This window comes from Anarrhichthys ocellatus, unplaced genomic scaffold, assembly GCF_004355925.1.
Source record: "Anarrhichthys ocellatus isolate YVR2014 unplaced genomic scaffold, GSC_Weel_1.0 scaffold63, whole genome shotgun sequence".
NCBI lineage: Eukaryota > Metazoa > Chordata > Actinopteri > Perciformes > Anarhichadidae > Anarrhichthys > Anarrhichthys ocellatus.
Window position 1 is genome coordinate 982,987 of NW_022280093.1, and position 18,122 is coordinate 1,001,108.

At 46.7% G+C, this 18,122-nt stretch overlaps 1 protein-coding gene across 3 annotated transcripts in view; it reads right to left on the reverse strand.

The window, feature by feature from the left end:
* LOC116397197 (partitioning defective 3 homolog) overlaps positions 1-18,122 on the reverse strand; it is a 314,996-nt gene that overhangs the window by 88,802 nt on the left and 208,072 nt on the right. For all 3 annotated transcript variants that reach the window (XR_004213660.1, XM_031872427.1, XM_031872426.1), the window contains exon 20: positions 2,340-2,468. Coding sequence is in view for 2 of the 3 variants with exons in the window: in XM_031872427.1 (XP_031728287.1) it covers positions 2,340-2,468 (129 nt within the window). In the remaining variant the exon portion in view is untranslated. The remainder of the gene's footprint in view (positions 1-2,339; positions 2,469-18,122) is intronic.

The window sequence follows — 18,122 nt, forward strand, 5'->3', positions numbered from 1 at the left end:
AGTGTTCTTTCTCTCTCTCTTCTCCCCCCCTGGCCCTACATGAATGTGCGCCGTGGCCACAGAAACCGCTGCTCTCCAGCCCACCTAAGGTCCAATCAGAGGGCTTGTTTTGTCCACAGTCCTCTCAGCATGAGCCAATCAGAGAGGGTTGTCTTGGGTGCTGTCCACAGGCATAAAGAGAGCGGAATAATGGCTGCTGCCGCCGCTGGCCCCGAACAAAGACTTGGATCAGCCTAACCACAGGTTCTAATGTCGCCTCGATGAGACATGAAACAGTCAATCACAGGAGCTGTGTGAAAATCTCCATGATTCTAGCAAAACAAATGCTGCTAATAAGCACTCTTCATCAAGTGGATGCACTGCACTGTCTGCAAGTCAAAAGTTTGATGTACTCTCTTCTCCATCGTCCTCCATCTGTAAGAGGCTGACAAGATATCAATGGAGGAGAATGTTTTTACTGAAAAATAAACGAGTTCCATCTGCAAGGGCCGCAGGCCAAACCATAAATTGCACGAATCATATCAAGGTCAGAGTTTTAGATATATGACCGAAGCTGCCTTATTGCAGGGTAAGAAAGGGCAAGTTTTACGAATTAATCTGTCTCACCTCTTCGCTGACTCCTATTCTGAATCACTAAAAGCCCCTGTCAAAACCATCTGCTTGAATTAACGATCGCTAATGTCAGCCGAGCCGGGGGTTTTGGCTGCGGGCCATCCCGGGTCGCGCTGACACGCAGGGCCGGCTGACGATTACCAGCGCCGGAAACCCGCCGCGGTCCGATCCATAGTTTCATAAGCGCACTGCCTCCGTGGCGGCATTGTAATCAATCAGAGCATGTGCCATAAAGCACACAACTAAGACAATCAAATGTAGCGCTTTGGGAGTGCCATACAGTAGCGGTATCAAAAAATACAAGAAGTAATGGATTTCTAAGCTGTCGTCCTGCTGAACCTTAATGCTTTGAATATAGATTTGTCCTCGTGGCAGGTTGGTTTATTATTACCTAACACGATTTCCCTCAGGATTCCCTTTCCACGATCTACGATCCTGGCCTGGCTGAGTGATGGTATTTGGGAACAGGTACAAAAGGAAAGAATTAGGTTGCCCTTCGTGCACAGGCGGAGCTCACACATGCAGAACGGACACAAACAAGACAGGGAATGAGCGCGCCGCAAGACGAAGTAGCGGACAAAGAGATTGGGTGGCGGCGGTGAGACAGAAGAAGCGGAATTTTAAGAGTGTGTATGTGTTTGTGGGGGGGAGAGGGGGGTTGTGAGAGCATGTACTCTACATATCTCGTGCCCACTGTGCGTCTGGGTTGGTTCTGCTGCTTAGCATGGCAGTCCTTTGGGAGCCTCTCAAAGGGGACGGATCGGGATGGAGATCCAGGCCCGCCGGTCTCCAGGGTGCACTGAGGGAAATGTGTTGGGCCCTCAGCCAGAGGGGTTTCGCTCCCCTCAATGGAGAGGACCATCGCTGTAAGTCGTAGTTGAATACCAACAAGAAATGCGCTACAGCTTTTTTTGAGCGAGGCCTCCAGATGTTCCATTCAGCAAGAAAGAGGGCCTTTGTGAGCTTCCTTTTTTCTGTGCTCACACTTGTTTGCGTTTGTGTTACCATGCATTTTCGACATGCCATCCGTCCTTTTCTCCCTTCGCCGTGAGAGGGAGCGGTATCAAGCCCTATTGTTTCTATTCAATTAGCTGTCATTACCGACGGCAGTTTGATAACTGAGTTCATTTGGCTGCTGGAGAACAATGGAGGCAGCAAGCTGTCTTTTCATTCGGCCTGCCACCGGCATTGTCTTTCCCCCGCTGGAGAGAATTAAATGGGGCTCGTCTTTGAGGGATGAGGCGCACGCGGCAAAACCCGTGCCTCGCCTTACTCTTCTGGACATCCCGATGTCCACAAGCACCAGAGGACGGCGAGCCAAGAGGGGCGGATTAAAAGGAACGGCGTATTCTTGAGCGATTAACAACCTGAGCGAGCTTTGGGAGAAGACAAATGAGGGGCGACATTGATTTCACTATTATAATGAGCACCACTCAATCATGCCAAATCCACGGGGGCCTACGAGCACCATTAAGAGGTCAGCGCCTCCGAATGGCACAGGCAACAACAATCCATAAATGATCTATTTAATGTACTGATATAAAAGAAAGGGACATTTCACAAATTGACATCGGAGTACTTTCCAAACCTTGCTCTTGCCATTTTGCTAATTAGGTAGTTTGCTAATCTTCCGGTCAGCAGTGTTTTTTTCCCCCCTCGTTTCTTTGTTCAGCCGGGATTTAATTGTTTAGGCTTTTAGTGAGCTCGGGCTCTGTCTGAGCACTCACCTCTCTTGTTCCCGCCTCATCCGCATGGTCTCCTCCTCTGACGCCTGCATGTCCTCAGCTTTAGATTTACTGGAGCCCTTCCTCTCCATCCCGTCTCCTGGCCGCTCATCCTTCCGGTGCTTTCCGAACCTGAGTAAAAGAGAAGGGCAGGGAGGATTTAATTGAGGCCCAAACTTTAATAATTTCCAACCCAATATGGAATTATTATTTTTTTTTTTACAGCAGCACGTCTCTTCTTTGTCCGGGAAATTCAGGTAAAATGCGCCGTAGGAAATTAAAGTGTCAAACTGTCAAAATCTTCAGGTCGGGTTTTTACTGGGAGGACAGCTCAGGAGGAGTCTCCCCGGGCACCCATTCGTTATTGAAAGAATAACTTGTCCTTTTTCATATGAATGCAATCAAAATGCATCAAGCCATATCAAAAGAGAACTCATAACGTAGTGAATTCCCTCTCTGCCAAGTCTGCATCCAGGACAGCAAAGAGGATTCAGTGATTCTGAAAAGTAGAAAATGGCAAACCCCCCCCCCTTCTAAAAGGGAAGATGAGCTCCCCGTCTCCTCCCTGAACTGTGGGGTTTACTTAAGAGTGATGGGAGCAGTGACAGCTCATGATTTAGTTTTGAGCGAGGAGGGAACAAGCTACCTGCAGCCGGGCGAAATGTAAGTGGAAGGAACGGCCGAGCTCGCCGGTATTATTTGTAACTTTCTGGGCAGCAAACTTTTACATTTTAATGACGGGAGTGACACGGCGGCGGCGGCGGCGGTAAATCCGTTACAGCTTTACAGCAAGGTGAGAATAAGCCAAGCCAATGAACGTAAATTCCTCAGGTCGGCTGAGCTTGGTGCCGGGCGAATACATGACTGGAGACCCTGGCTGACTGAGGGGTGTGAGAAAATGATGAGGAATGAAGAAAAAAGAAAAGAGAGGAGGCATGCTGTGACAGGGAGTACAGTAAGTTAACAGGGCTGCACAAACACACACACAATATACTGTACATATATGGACAACTCTATTAACTTACTCCACTGGCTGAGACCTTATTACTCACAACAATGTGCTGGTGGAAGAACAGCTGTCAACTTTATACGTGTGCAGAGAATTTATAGGTAAAGGACAAACGCTCTGATGAGTCAAAACAGGAAAGGCAACATCGTTAAAGTATGATGTCATTTCCTGCTGCTCCACAATGGTGCCAGCTGTGGCAGAAGTGCTAAACGGCAGGATACAGAAAAAGGAAGTATTACAGACAGTGCACATGATGGCCATTTTTACACATGATAGAAGCACATCTGTACACCATGTGCAGCAGATACACTGCTAACCCACAGTGTGTGGTTCTCAATATGTTTGGGCATGCAAAGCCTCATTAATTATGTCTATGGAGAATGCAACCATTAGAGCATCATGTTTATAGCTTTAGCTATTTACAGTTGAGGGATTAAGTTACAAAAGAGGTGAGGATTGGTCACTGCATAGACATGAATGGTATAATTAAGGTTATTATGGATGCTTAATACCAGGGTTCGCATTGGGTCATCTCAGCCTTCAAAGCATGCCTGTTTTACGGGGGGGGGGGGGGGGATTCAAATCACAAAGAAGGGATGGTACAAAATGTGTTTCACGTAGCTCTAACTGACGGGAAGAACTTAACTCAGTTAATTACATCCCAAATCAATTGAGACAACTAGCCACTTAACAGGTGTTGGGAGGATATGTGGTGACCTGGAGGCAAATCATACCAAGGTTGGACAGAAATTAAATCTTTTTGGGACAATATAAATGTAATTGAGTTTGTATGCACCCACCAACCAGTCAAATTGCAGTTTACATCCACATCCGTCCAAAATGTCATCACAGTTTAGCCCATCAGACATTTGAAAATTGGGAATCATTATTAGCATATGAATTTGTGAATGATGGCTTTACACGTGTTTGGTGAGGTCATAGTAACCTTTGACCACCAAATCCTCATTAATCCTTGAGAGACCAAGTGGAGAAAATTCTCTCAAGGTATTCCTGACATATTGAATCCCGAGAATGGGACAGACGTGAGGTCACAATGACCTCTCACCACCTCATTCTAAATCAGTTCATCCTTGCATCCAAGAGGATGTTTTTTGCAACATGTGAGGAAATTCCCTCGAGGTGATATTGTTTTCACATAGAGATGGAAGGACAACCCAAAAAAACCTAACGCCTCGTGCCTCTGCTGTCACCGGCATGGAGGCATAAACATGGAGATAACATGCAATTCTTAACAACTGCTCTGTAAAGTGTCTTGGAAAATGACAGAGATTACAAAAAGGAAGGGACAGATATCTCGCCAAATTATTGCCTGCTAAAAAGCAGAACATGTTTTGCTAGAAATTGGGAAAAATTAACCACTAAACTAACTGTTTGAACACGGAATGACTGGAACTGCATATATTTTACTACCCATAAGTCATTATGTCTTCTGTCCCATATGGTTTTGGTACCGATGCCATACTGCATGTTGCTGGTTTCAAATGTGAAAACTCAATAAAATGTAAGTGCTGCGAATCTTGTACTTTTTTATGATTGTCAGGTTGGTGGAAACTAGGCCACTTATATGAACAAATCTGATGATTGTAAAGTCAAGGCAATAATCAAAAGTATACAGGCAGGAGGGCATGTGAGACGTGAGAAGAAATTCAATAAATATAATCACAGAAAAGGACTGGGTTTTTATTGACGACATAGCGTAACTCGATGCTGTAGCAATGTCCACGCAGACATTGATTATGATGTTCCGCATGGGCTTTTTTTGAGCTGTCCTGTTCAATTTCAGACAGAGGAACAGGAGAAAGCATTACGCTGTGCAGTCTCGCAGCCCCGCGGTGCTTCAATCCCAGTTTATTTTTACCTTCCTCATAGCTGAGCTTTATTTGACAGTTTTTAAAAAGCTGAAAAAATGAGATCAGACAAGGTTGACTTTGGGCCAGTGGAAGTGAATATATTCATGGCATGGGAGACTGTTTCCCTCACGGATGTTTATTATTCTACTTTACATGAAAAGCAGCCAGGACCTTTGTGCAAATGGCTGCTTTGGAATTTTGTAATTTTTCAAATGTGCCGTGGCCCGGTGGGAGATTCTGGTCTGCGGTTGCAGAGAGCCCAGGAGAAGCCAAGGGAGCCATATGTGGGTGCCTCTGTAGCACAGATAGCATACATTACCTGATTAATTAATCAACAAATGGCTCTAGTAAGGCATAAAACTGAGCTGAGGCTGGGCATGCTAATAATAGTGAGCCTGCTATCTATCAGCAGGGCAGGTGACAGCTTCCCTCGCCTCACTTCAAGGACTTTCATTAACTTCCGGAGGAAAATTCACCTTCCTCTTTTCCGCTTCCAATTTTTTTTCTCAGTCTCTTCTTGCTCCGACCCTCCTTGAAAAAAAAAAACATAAAAAAAAACATGAAATAACTCGAGGGGAGACAAACTTCTGCCCTCAACTTTTTTTTGTCCCTTTTTCCTCTGGATCAACATCAATACATTTAGGGATTTGTCATAGTGAAACATATTGGCGGATTAGACTGAGCGGGACCGTGGGCATGCAGCAGCTCCCATATGAAAGGCTATTCCCTCATCGCCGGTGGCCTGAGAAGGGGCGGCCGACATCAAAGCGGAGGCGGAGGGAAGGGACGGTACTACCAGAGCTATTAGAAGGCTATCGGGACACTTGCTGGTTCACAACATGGCTCTGCCAGTGGGGACCGCGATGGAACACGGGATTAGCCACCGAAACCTCCGCTGACGCACAAACACCCCTGTGTAAAATTTCGACACTCGACGTTTTCTCAGCAGGAAAATATCTCTACTGCCAGTGTGTATGACAACTGCAAACTGTATTGACTTTCATACCTGCCTCTGGAAGATAAGTGTCTCATTTGAGAAACGAAGGGAATCCAATAAAAAAATAGTAATGATTTGGAGTTAATCAGTGTCGGGAGAGATGGAGAGGAAACTTGGCTGTTTCTGTAAAACTCTTGAGCCAGTATTGGCACCTTGGCATTAATCAGGGCTGGCATCAGGATAGCTGTATTGAGAGTGAGGTTGATGAGGCTTGATAATAAGATATTGATTGGCAGCCGCAACTCATGGGTAGAATGACAATGGAGTAACTACAGTACCTTGCAGTCTGGGAAAGAGAACTTCATTGGGCCCAAAAGTCTGACCAGTTTTATTTGCACTGCAGTATAATTACAACCCGAGATCCTTTGTGGTATTTTTTATTATAACATATTATTATAGACTGTTTAACATTTGAAATGGACACTCGTTCTTGAGTGGGGAACAGCAGATTAACAGAATACTCAAAGCCTCCACTTGCTTGCTTTTCTCCCCCCAAACAATTGACAGTGGATCTTTCAATTCAGACTATTCCAAGCAATTTAAAATGACTTGCAACGGTCACTATTTGTGCAACAGCTGGACCTCACATCTCCGTTAAAGCCAGGAGAACAATGATACGCCATTTACATCCTCGTAAAGCTCTGATCTTATTTTCCTGCCTCTCTCCACCAGACCGAAGCTCGGGTTTAATGATCTGTCCCTAAGCATCTATCTCACTGTGGCCAACAGCAGGTAAGAGTGATGAATACACAAATGATGCAAAGACCTGTCAAAAGACAAAGAACGATGGCGGGGAGAGATGTAGATGGCCTAACCCACCTGGCGTCGGCAGATAGACGTTCAGGGCAATATAACAGCGAGCACAAACAGCTGAGTAAGATGTAGATTTGATCGGGAGATGCGGGGGAATATTTACGACCTTTAGGCTGCGTTCAAAGCTCGAGCTGCTCCGCGCCATTCATCATCGCTCGGCTCCGATAACGTCTGATTGGCCATCAAACGCCATTTGGGTGGCGTGTAATCTAACATGCGTCAGTCATAATATATGCTTTATTAATGTTGTGACTGCCACTGACGCGATGAAGCATTAACAGTCAAATTGATGTGTTCAATCAAAGTGTGCCGACTTCTGCCGACTGCATCTCGTAAAATCCAATGTTCTCAAATACAGTCGCACATTATAGGCGTATTCCTGAGGAGCTGGCTTTGTTGTATGCGTCTGCTATTACTATAAAAGAAGTCAGTAAATAGGTACTCCAGTCAATATGATACATCCTCATATATCACAGAACACAGAAGGGTTTATACCGCGAGCAGTTGAGGCCTCGTACATCATCTTTATCGATTTACAGGGTAATAATACTTCAAGGCTGCAGCACAACACGGGAGGAAAAAAAGTCAAAGACAGAATTTTTCAAAGAGGGAGGAAAAGTAAATTATGCAAAGCCTCAAAGCCAGTTTGATTGTTACAATCATTTAATCTGGGGAGTAGATTTGAGAGACGCTAATCTGCTTTGTGGGGAATTTGTGGTTTGCTCACAGGAAGTTGCTGACTTTCGGGGGTGGGGGGGGGGGGGGGTGACAGCAGGAATAGCCGTTTTTTACCTGCTACTAAAAAGCTCAAAGTGAATGCGGGGATGTGACGCACTGCCTGGTTCAACCTCACGTATGAGGGTGTTAAATTAGTCAAATCTGAAAATGGAGCAGGTGAGCCGAAGAGAAAGAGTGTCTGCATCTATCACTTTGAGTAAGTGATGAGAAGATAATTTCAAGGGCAGACAGAGAGAGTCATTATGGTTTCTGCTCGGCCAACCTGAAAGTTAATCCAAATCTCCCAGGGCGAGGTCCCCCCCACATCTGAGCCCACATCCCCCCCGAAACTGGATTTGTCGCAGTCAGGAAGAAAATAAATAACCATGCCTCCACCCACTGCGTTTAGGCGAAAAATGTATAAAGCACCAAAGAAATATGTATTTTTTTTCCTCAGAGAGAATAATCAAGAGATGTCATTATTTTCTTATTGATAGCGAAAGCACACGGCAGAAAGTTGAGTCGAGCACACATACTCACACACAAATAAACACACCTCTTTCTGTCTTGTCCTATCCCTGTCCAATGCAAGGGCATGTCAACATGTAGCAGTGCATGCTTTCTACGCAGTGCCTCACCTCGGGCAGAACCCTCACAGTGGCATGTCATTTTAATAGTGCCTTGTTAGGGAGGCGAGGCTCTCGGATTTGTCTGTCCTCCTCCCTCGCTAAGTGTTGGTGAAGGCTGTGGCGAGTAAACACTCTCTACCTGGGGTGAGACACACAGATGCCTTGTAAAAAAAAATAAAAAATAAAAAATCCAATATGACAGTCAGAGAAAGGAAACAGAGGTTTTTTTTTTTTTTTCTTCCCAAGGAATCACACTGTGACCCAGCGATCGTTAACAGGCATTAAAGGGACATTGGTTGTCGTCAAGTGGCCTCGGCGTAATGTCCCCGCCACTGGTTTCTAGGGACACCAACCCCCGGAGAGGTATGGGAGGATGTTCCTCTGTCGTTCATCCAGCCTCCAGCCACCGCCGGCCGATTATCTCTCTCCCCGCGGAACTCATTATCCGCAACCTGTAATGTCAGTCAGCGCTTTCCCTGCTCAGCCAGGCCTCTTTCAAACCCAGACTCTACCATCTGATGCATCCTCGGTAAAAGGTTTTCCTTGGGAGTTTAAGGAAGACTGCAACCCTGAGATTTGTCAATGGATGTGTGAGATAAAGTAGCTCCCCCATTGGCTGCACGCCGTCTTGGGGTTCATGATATGTGCTGTCAAAATAACACCAACCCTTAATGCAGCCGCACATTCCACTGCCTCATACAGGTCACAGTGAGATATAACATCTCAGCGCTTTCACCTCATTGGACAAGGGCCGGCGCACACTGAACCAGTCGTCTTCCTCCTGAGGGAAGGAGAGGGGGTGGGGGCTGCTGCTGATTGGGGGGGGGGAGGTGCGGGAGAAAGGTAGAGAGGATGGGAGTCGAAATGGTTCGCGCCAGGCGAGGGAGAGCGGCGTGCCCCCCCCCCCTCCCGCACCACGGAGGCATGACATGCATTTATTCATGACATCAGGCCGGGCCCCAGTGGGGGGACAGTGCCACGGGCGAGACGGAGGTTAAAATGATTCTCACCAGATACCTCTACGCCTCTTAGGGCTCCCAGCTGAGCGAAGACAGCGTCACGTCGAAGGATGTTCCGTTTCGGTGACGCTCCACGCGGTCATACCAAAAATAATGAAAAAGAAAAAAAAAGATGTACAGGTATATGAATTGCATGCCATCCCAGATCCTTGTATTTCTCAACCCATCCCCACCTGTTTACCATAAAGAGGTTATTGTATGGAAATGAAGATTTTCCGGCAGCAATACAGATGCATGGAGATCCATGCTATTCCGCTCTTTCAGAGAATAGCCGTGTCAGTCCTGTTATTTCTGCAAACTCTCCGTCAGTCAGCTCTTCTATTTATTCACCTCTTTCGGAATCTATCTTCCTTGTTTGCTCTGTTTTTCTTTCATGCCTTTTATTAAGTCTGTATGTGTCCAATGGCCTGATCAACAACTACATCCCACCGCCGGTGTAGGTGTTAGGAGACAAACAGAGCCTCACCACTGATGCTCCTGAAGGGGCATGAGGAGGAGTAAGACCAGAAGAAGGGTTTAGACTCAAAAAAATACACTGTGTGTGAAGAATGGTCAGTCACAGAAAGCTGCAGGGCTATTTCTGGGTGGCATTCCATCCCACGTATATTCTATTGTTCTCCCACTGGGTTTGCTTGTGCCATTATGTGTGAATGTGTGTAGGAGGGTATGGTAGATTTTTCAAAAATTCCAGCGACAGAGTTAATCCGCTCTTATTAAGAAATGTTCTCTCTAGTCACAGAGACCAGACAGAATACAGACACACAGAGCTGCAGCGCAGTGAATGGCGGAGGATGTTCTCTGCTTTCAAACCAACAGCTATCGGTATCAAAGCGGCTGTTGAACTGAATAAGTGCATGTGTGTGGGAAGGAGGATGTCTGTCTACAACTTAAAGTTCTGGCGTGTGTGTGGGTTTGTGTGTTTGCAAGATGGAAAAAAAGAAAAAAACTGCATTCATCCGTTTTCTCCGTGTGCCAATTATTCATATTTAAGCAATAGCAGGTACACACAAGCATCCATGTGTGTGTGTGTGTGTTGATCTATTTGTGTGTGCCTGCATATCAAGGGACAGCTTGGCTTTTCCATATTTCAAACAGCCTGCAATACAAAGGACAAGGCCCAGCCCAACATGATTGCCTTTAATGTTTCACATAAATCACTGAGTTATGTGTGCGTGTGCATGTGATGGGAGGGGTGTTGTTGCACACGCTCAGAGGAATGTTTCAAGTCCCTGACACCCCTGATTAAAGCCTCTCATTACAACACAAATAAACAGTCCAAACACATTCATACATCCATTTGTTAAAGTGTATGAGAGCAGTGACGAGGGAGTTCTGAAGGGCAATTTGCATAGAAACACTTGAGCAGCTCGGAGGGGAGTTCAGGTGTTGGGGTAAACTGTGTGTGTGTGTGTGTGTGTGTGTGTGTGTTTGCATTCTGATCAGGCAAAGTCCTCCTGTGTTATTTGAACTGTTGACACTTTTACAATCACAATCATCCAGCACGCTTTCTTTTTTCCTCACTTCATGTACAAACAAACCCATTGTGAGTTGCCAATGGCATATCCAAGTCACAACCCACGCATGAGCAGTCCCACACACATGATCTCACATGCTCATATACACATAAACATTTTGGCTAATGCTTAACCATTTCAGCCCACACACACACACACACACACTGCAGGACTGGGAATGAGGGGAGCGGGGGGGGGGGGACAGCGCTGTGGTTTCTCTGTGGAAGAGGTGGCTCAGGCTGTGACCTAGATACAGTGTGGCACACTGCATTCCTAATGGGACATTTTTGATCACTGCCACTCTCTGTATCCTCAGCTAGGCTGCTGCCGCATGCCTCAAACACACACACACACACACACACACACACACACACACACAAAAAAAACTCAGCATTCAGCAAACACAGCATCCAAAGTCTGTTCAGCTCTTTTAATAATGGCAGCCACAATAGTGGATGTGCAAGTGCCACAGCCTGGATTCTGGAACAAAATACCACTGACGTGCAGAAACTCACTGGAATCGGAGACTTTCACTGATTTGGTTAGGTGGTGCACAGTATACGTGTGCTGTAGCTGAGAGGTAATATCTCATGTTTATTATCATGATGCATCATTACCTCATAAATTAATTTGTCATTCGTCTCTTCTGTTTTGATAACCCTTGACTTCTCGCAGTCATTTCCAAACTAATTTACACGCTGATGAGTCTTTAGACGGATGTGTTTTTTGCGACGCTCAAGCGTCCTGATTCCCAAGCCGCTCAGCTAAAGGATGGGCGAGGGGAGAAGAGAGGCAGGTTTCTCTGTCTCGTAAACGTCAGACTTTGAAATACAGGCGTGGACACACACCGGCCCGAGCGGAGCCGCTGATCCGTGATATACATCCTTCCCAGCGTTCAGAGGGAGACGAGAGAGGTCTTTCTGTCAATGCCACAATGAATCTCTAGGGCAGCTGGGAAGGAGGAGGGAAGAAGAGGGATACGGGTGGGTATGTGGAAAGAAAGAGGGAGGGAGTGACAGTAATTGTGAGTAAAGTGAGGATGAGAGAGAGAATAGGAACCCCGATGGATTCTCGGGGGTAGTGATACATCACCAGCAGGTTAAACAGATAACCCTGGACACACCTCTTCAGGTCTACTGTCCGATCAAACTGCTGTTTCTCCAAAGCAAAAAATACAGTAAAAAAAAAAAGAAACAACAAGAACAGAACCATCAATGTGTCAAATTAAACATGCTGCGTGCAGCATTTTTCAAGTCATGAAATCATTTATAAAACCGTAGCACAATTACTGTAAACAAATGAGACAGCGGGATCAATAAGGTCATTTGCAGCCTCAACCCACCTCCGTATTACATTTCACATCGCAGACACCGAGTGGCGTAACTGCGATTTACCCGCACAAGCCCTAGTTGTGTGTTAAGGAGCAGAGGGGGTTTGTGGGAAATGTGGTACGAGACGGAGACTAACGTTCAACCGTGAAAGCATGAGGTTGATATACCAACTCACATCGGACAAGGACAGCAATATTTGCCAATTCAGCAAAACTCCGGATTGCACTCAATGTCTTAAAATGTCCAAAGCCAAGATTTCCTTTTTTGTATGTATGACAACTATGTAAGATTGAGGTTAGGGAAAGGTCATGGCAAATAAACTCTGACTAAGGTACGGTTAGGGTTAGCAAACCACTTTTATTTATTTATTTTTATTAAGCCTATTATGAGTTGATAAACAACCAGACTAATGGATCTGCAGCAGGAAATATCAGCCAGCCTTTATCTGCTTAACACACACACGCACTCGTCCCCATCCACCCTCTTCATAACAAGAGGGTGGATGCTATAGAAGTGAGAGGCCAATTAAGATTCCTCATGACAAACATGGGGAGGAACGAAATACCGATCCAACCATGAAAAGAATCTCCATTTCTCTGACACGCTCACCAAAGACAAAAAAGGAAGATCATGGTGGGAGAGAGAGAGAGAGAGACAGACAGAGAGAGAGAAAAAGAAAAAATAGACAATTTCACTTTACATGCCGAACACATCGAGACGCTGGCAGAACAGGAGGAATGCGGTTCCCGTCTTTAATTGGTTGCCTTTGATGAAAATCAGAAGTGTAATTCAACATCGATTGATATTACCTTTGTAATTCAAAAGCAATCTTCCATGTTTCGTCTTCCTTGCCTTGACCGTGATTGTTTCTCTCCCACTCCCCATCGTCTCGCTCACATGTTAAGGTGTGCGTGCACATCGGCAGGAGGGAGCTCAGCGGATGGGTAAAGGTCATTTCAGCCACAGGCCTCTATTTCATTACATGCTAAGCCTTGTGGACGGCTGAGCGGACTAGCAATGAGTCGCGCTGTAGCCGTCAGACCACTTCATTTGCATAGCACATAGGGGGAAATAAATAGGCTCTCCCATGTGCATTTCTCCCCTCTGTCTCTGTCATATCAAGCATGCTTTGCATCTCTAATTCAACTTTTTTTTCCCTCCTCAGACCAAAACATACCTTGAATATGGTTCATTACGGGGGGACATTAGCGATTAATTTGTACTATTTAGAAAAACAAAATGGGATTGTGCCGCTCTCAGATCTTTGTACGTAATGTGCTCTCATTATTTTCAAATCCGCCTCTCCTCTGAGAGTCGACTCGCATTGGAACAGTCTTTCTGTTCCCGATTGATCAAAGCCATCCGGGCCACATAGCGGGGGAAAAAAACAAAACATCAAAGTGGAATCAGAGTGTCTCAAAGTGTGAAAAACTAATATCAAACGGAGAGGGAAGCAAGTTAAGAAACATCCGGCAGTTTCTGTCTGGAACATCGCGCGCCATGAAAGGAGCGAGGGGAAGGAGAGGAGAGTACAGTAAGGAGGGCGGCTGAAGGGTGAGGAGGTGGGAGAACACGGTGAAGAGAAAGGGAGTCTCGGGTTTCCGTCGGTGGGTCTGGGTGGCGTTCCACTGGGGTTGGATCATTAGCAGTCACGGGCCTGGTACAGTATGGAGGGGCACACTGCTACACTTAATTTCAGCCCTTTAATAACGCACTTTATGAATTCAGTCATGTTTGCAGCCCTCTGCCTGAGACGCAGCGTGAGAGACATCGGTGTATCTCATTTCAGGCCGACAGGATTTCAGATTCAATTAACTCCATCGTGCAGCACCACCTCTCCTCACACACACACACACACACACACACACACACACACACACACACACACACACACACCCTCCCCGTGCTTCAAGGTCTATCTCGGAGCACTGCGTGATCATTCTAAACCTAATTACTTCAGGGCTGTCTGATGGAGGCCCAGTGCTGCCCAATCACATTTGCATCGAGTGGCCAAAAGCAGAGGAAATTTGGCTGGACAGACAGACCCCCCCCCCCCCATGCCTGAAAGGGCCATCTCTCATTCTCGCATGGTGGCTGACGTCGCGGAGCATCCTCTCCTCCCCCTCCTTGATCCCATCACTCAGCCTCTCCCCGACGTCTAAATGCTTCACCCCCGCCAGAAATTGACAGTGACATCCAATTTTTCCCCGACACCACACACAAAGATGTGCTGGCCTTAACCTGGCGTAGAGAAGAGTTTTTGTTGTTTTACTGTTTTCATCTCCCGTCACTGTGACAGTGGCGCTAATCTTCTCAGTGGGGGACTTAGTTGTTTGGACCCCGCTGAGCCTCTTTGGGACATGATTGGCAAGAGAATAATAGGATGGCACACCCAAAGGAGGTTTTTTTTTTGTGTGTGAGGGAGTTTGGAGTTCACCTCCCTCCCACAAAAATGACCCCTTTAAAATCCTGGTGTCTCGCACCAGCTATGAAGACACGGCGGGAGAGTTCTTCTCAAAAGGTGTTTTGCCCCCGGAGTTGAAGAAGCTGACCCCTTCTAGTGCCCTCGGTGACATGATATTTCTTTTAGCTCTGCAGGCATTTCAAGGTGATATTGAGGGATGACTTTGCACTTGGCGAAGCTGCCAAAAGCTGCCAAAGCTCAATACTGAGTTCTCTCTGAAATATTCATCTATGACAGGGGACATGTGTGGCTCAAAGGGAAGTCAAAGGGAGGTCAAAGGTCCCTATGCACAGGAAGTCACTTTGTTTTTTCATGTGATTACAGTATCTTTTGCTGCATTTCTTGTATCCCTTCCTCCATTCCAGTCGTACTCGCGTACAAGCTCAGGCTTGATGCTGCGCCCTGTGCCTGCCTTAACTACCCCAGCACAGACACTATGATGAGTGGGGCAGAGCAAAAGAAGAACAATTATCATTTTCTCTCAGATTACAGTCAGCAGATGTCAGGGCCCACATGTGGAGGCAGCTAATTGCTGTCTTCAAATCAACTGTGGCATAATACTACAAGCATATGCGAGCCTTGTGTGTGTGTGTGTGTGTGCGGCAGAAGGTGGAGGGGGAGAATGGCTGCGTTGCACAGTGTGTGTGTTGATCCATCAGGCACGCCCTTGGTCACTGTGTGTGTGTTTAAAAAAAAGCCAGGCTAATGCATGTGTCATGTCGGCATACTGATGATCAAGCTGGCTTACCCGCCATCAGCTGTTCACACCCACGCGAGCAGAAAGAATCCTATGGTACGAAGACATGTAGCAGCACGGGAAACACGCCAACTACCTACTCTCATGCTACGCATAAGGCAATCATGCATCCGTGGCATGGTATCCATAATCGAAGCCCATTACAATACAGGAAACATGCATGCAAACATACTCCAGTGCTCCCAGCGTGCTTCCACACCGCCTAAGAATAGTAGAGATTGAAGGATGGAAAGCATCCCTAAAACTCCAGCTTTCACCGCATTCCTCTCCACTCCTCACCCCTCTCTCCCGCCGCCCCGCGTCCCTCCCGTGTTGCCTTGAGTGGGGCTGCATCTGGAGGGAGGAGCAGACAGACGAGGTCCCTGAGGAGATAGAGGGTGGGTGGGTGAGGAGACGGGGGGCGTGCACGGCTGTCACGCTGAGCTGCAGTGTCGGCTGATGGCTCGGCGTGCCACTGAGTGGTGTGGAGGGTGGGAGTGGTGTGGAGGGTGGGAGTGGTGGGGGGGGGTAAGGCTAACTGTGTGTGTGTGTGTGTGTGTGCGGGTGAGGAGGCACCAGGGACAAAGGGTGATGCCAGAACCCATTAACACATCTTTTCATCTGTATACACACATGCAAACATGCATTGTGCATGCACACTAAATATAATGAACCTCAAACACACACACACACAAACACACACACACACACACACACACACAAAATGTACAAAATCGCCTGCGATCCTCGACCCTCCCTACAGGCAGACAGTGGCCCGATGCCGTGACTGCTGCTGTGAAAAGCTCCCTTCTCCTCTTATTCCTCCTTTTGCTTTCCTTTTCATCCTCCTCTCCCACTCTCCCTTGGTGCCCCAGTTCACTCCAGTGCACACCCTCCCTCTCTCCTTCCACCCTCACCCAATCCACCCCCCACCTCTCTGGCGCCCTCGTTCCCCCGTCCTAACCCTGTCTTCCATATTTCGCAGCCTTCACTCACTCGCCTCCTTCACGCTACTGTACTTTTTCTACAGTAGGATGCCTTTCCCCTTGCTCTTGTGAAATACACACAAAAATATTTAGATATAGAAATATGAATGCAAAAATATACAGAAGATGGACTGCAAAAATTAACACATTTAAAAGATGAACTTCCACTTTGTTTCGACAATCAAGCACTCGACTCTAATAATAAATGACCCAGGATGGGTCACGCAAACACATAAACATAGATGGAGATAGATGGCTTTGATGGAGGAGGTCAGTCAGTCACAGAGCAGATAAACACCTCATTAGACGTGTTGGAAGGGAGTCTGGCAGGCTGGGCCGGGACGTCACTGTCTGCTAGCATGCTAACGCAGCCCAGGGCAAGGCTCCCGACATATAAACAAACCTGATAGGATCACAAAGTAATGATCACATGTCATCTACTGGAGAGGACATGAATAATCACATATAATGGACCACTAGATGCAGACATGGACACAGTGATGATTGCATGCAACAGACATCCTTGAAATAACAATGATGTCAAGCTGAACCAAGGCTGGTTTTTTATCCTATGCATGCATGCCCATTGCTACCCATTCATGAGATTATAAGCTATTCATTACTGGGTGGTACCGTATACCCTATACCAGGAGTTCTGCCTTCCTATAGGCAGTACAGCAGGAATCCAGAGAGCCAGTTTCTTTGCTTCTGGGCTTTAGGCAGTCAATTTTCTTTCCATCACGCACTCGCGCACTTTTAGTCATTCTTGCACTCACAGTATTTATCTCACAGTTGTGCCCCCCCCCATCCTCCCTCTCTCTCCTTTTATTAGGCCATCCTCCTTTCCCCTGCCACTGATGTTAATGCATTCCCAATCAGGCTGTCCATTAAGCAGACGTACACTACGCATTCATCAGGCCGTCCAAAGGCCTGCATGCAAATGAGAGCAAATTGCAGTGCGCCGCAAGCTCCTTGAAATCTCCTTAGTGGGAGAACGTGAGTGCGAGACATGCATGGTGTGAGAGATGCCGGAAAAAGGGAGTGCCTGCCCGCCCGTTTTATGCAAATGTCTGCCACGGAGACGGGCATTGCAAAGGATTAACCCAATCAGGATGCCCTTTTGATGTTTTGATGCAATGATGAGACACTTGCATGTAAAACTTGCCGATGTAAAGTCTCTCCGTGGTTCAAAAGAGAGTTACTGTCAGCCGAACCCCTTTTTTATGTGCAGTAAAAACTTCTCCATTCTGAAATCACTGTCAAACTTTTGCTCGAAACACTAAAAGTGCGAAACGCAACAGATCTTTCACTTTTATTTCCCTCTCCTCCCTATTGACTGCGAGGCATTTCACATCACTCCATTTTTGTTCTTTACAACAAAAAAAAAAAGAGTTTGTTGTTGTATCCAGTGGGACGCTTTCATTCTCACCTCGGCTCCTTGCCATCTCTAACTTTCTAAACCTGAACAGGAAGAGACAAGGGCAGCCTAGATGTGTGGGTGTGCTGTCGCAGTTCTAGGGTAGACATTTATTTGAGGTACCAACAAGGAGTAGGAGTAGCGGAGAGAAGGAGAGACAAAGCTGGAGTGCCGGAGAGTCATGCCGGTTCAAAGGCTGCCTCTTTCCATTCAGGAGGCGCAGGGCCTGGCGTTAAATGCATGGAGCAGGGTGAGGAGGGGGGGGGGGGGGGGGGGGGGGGGG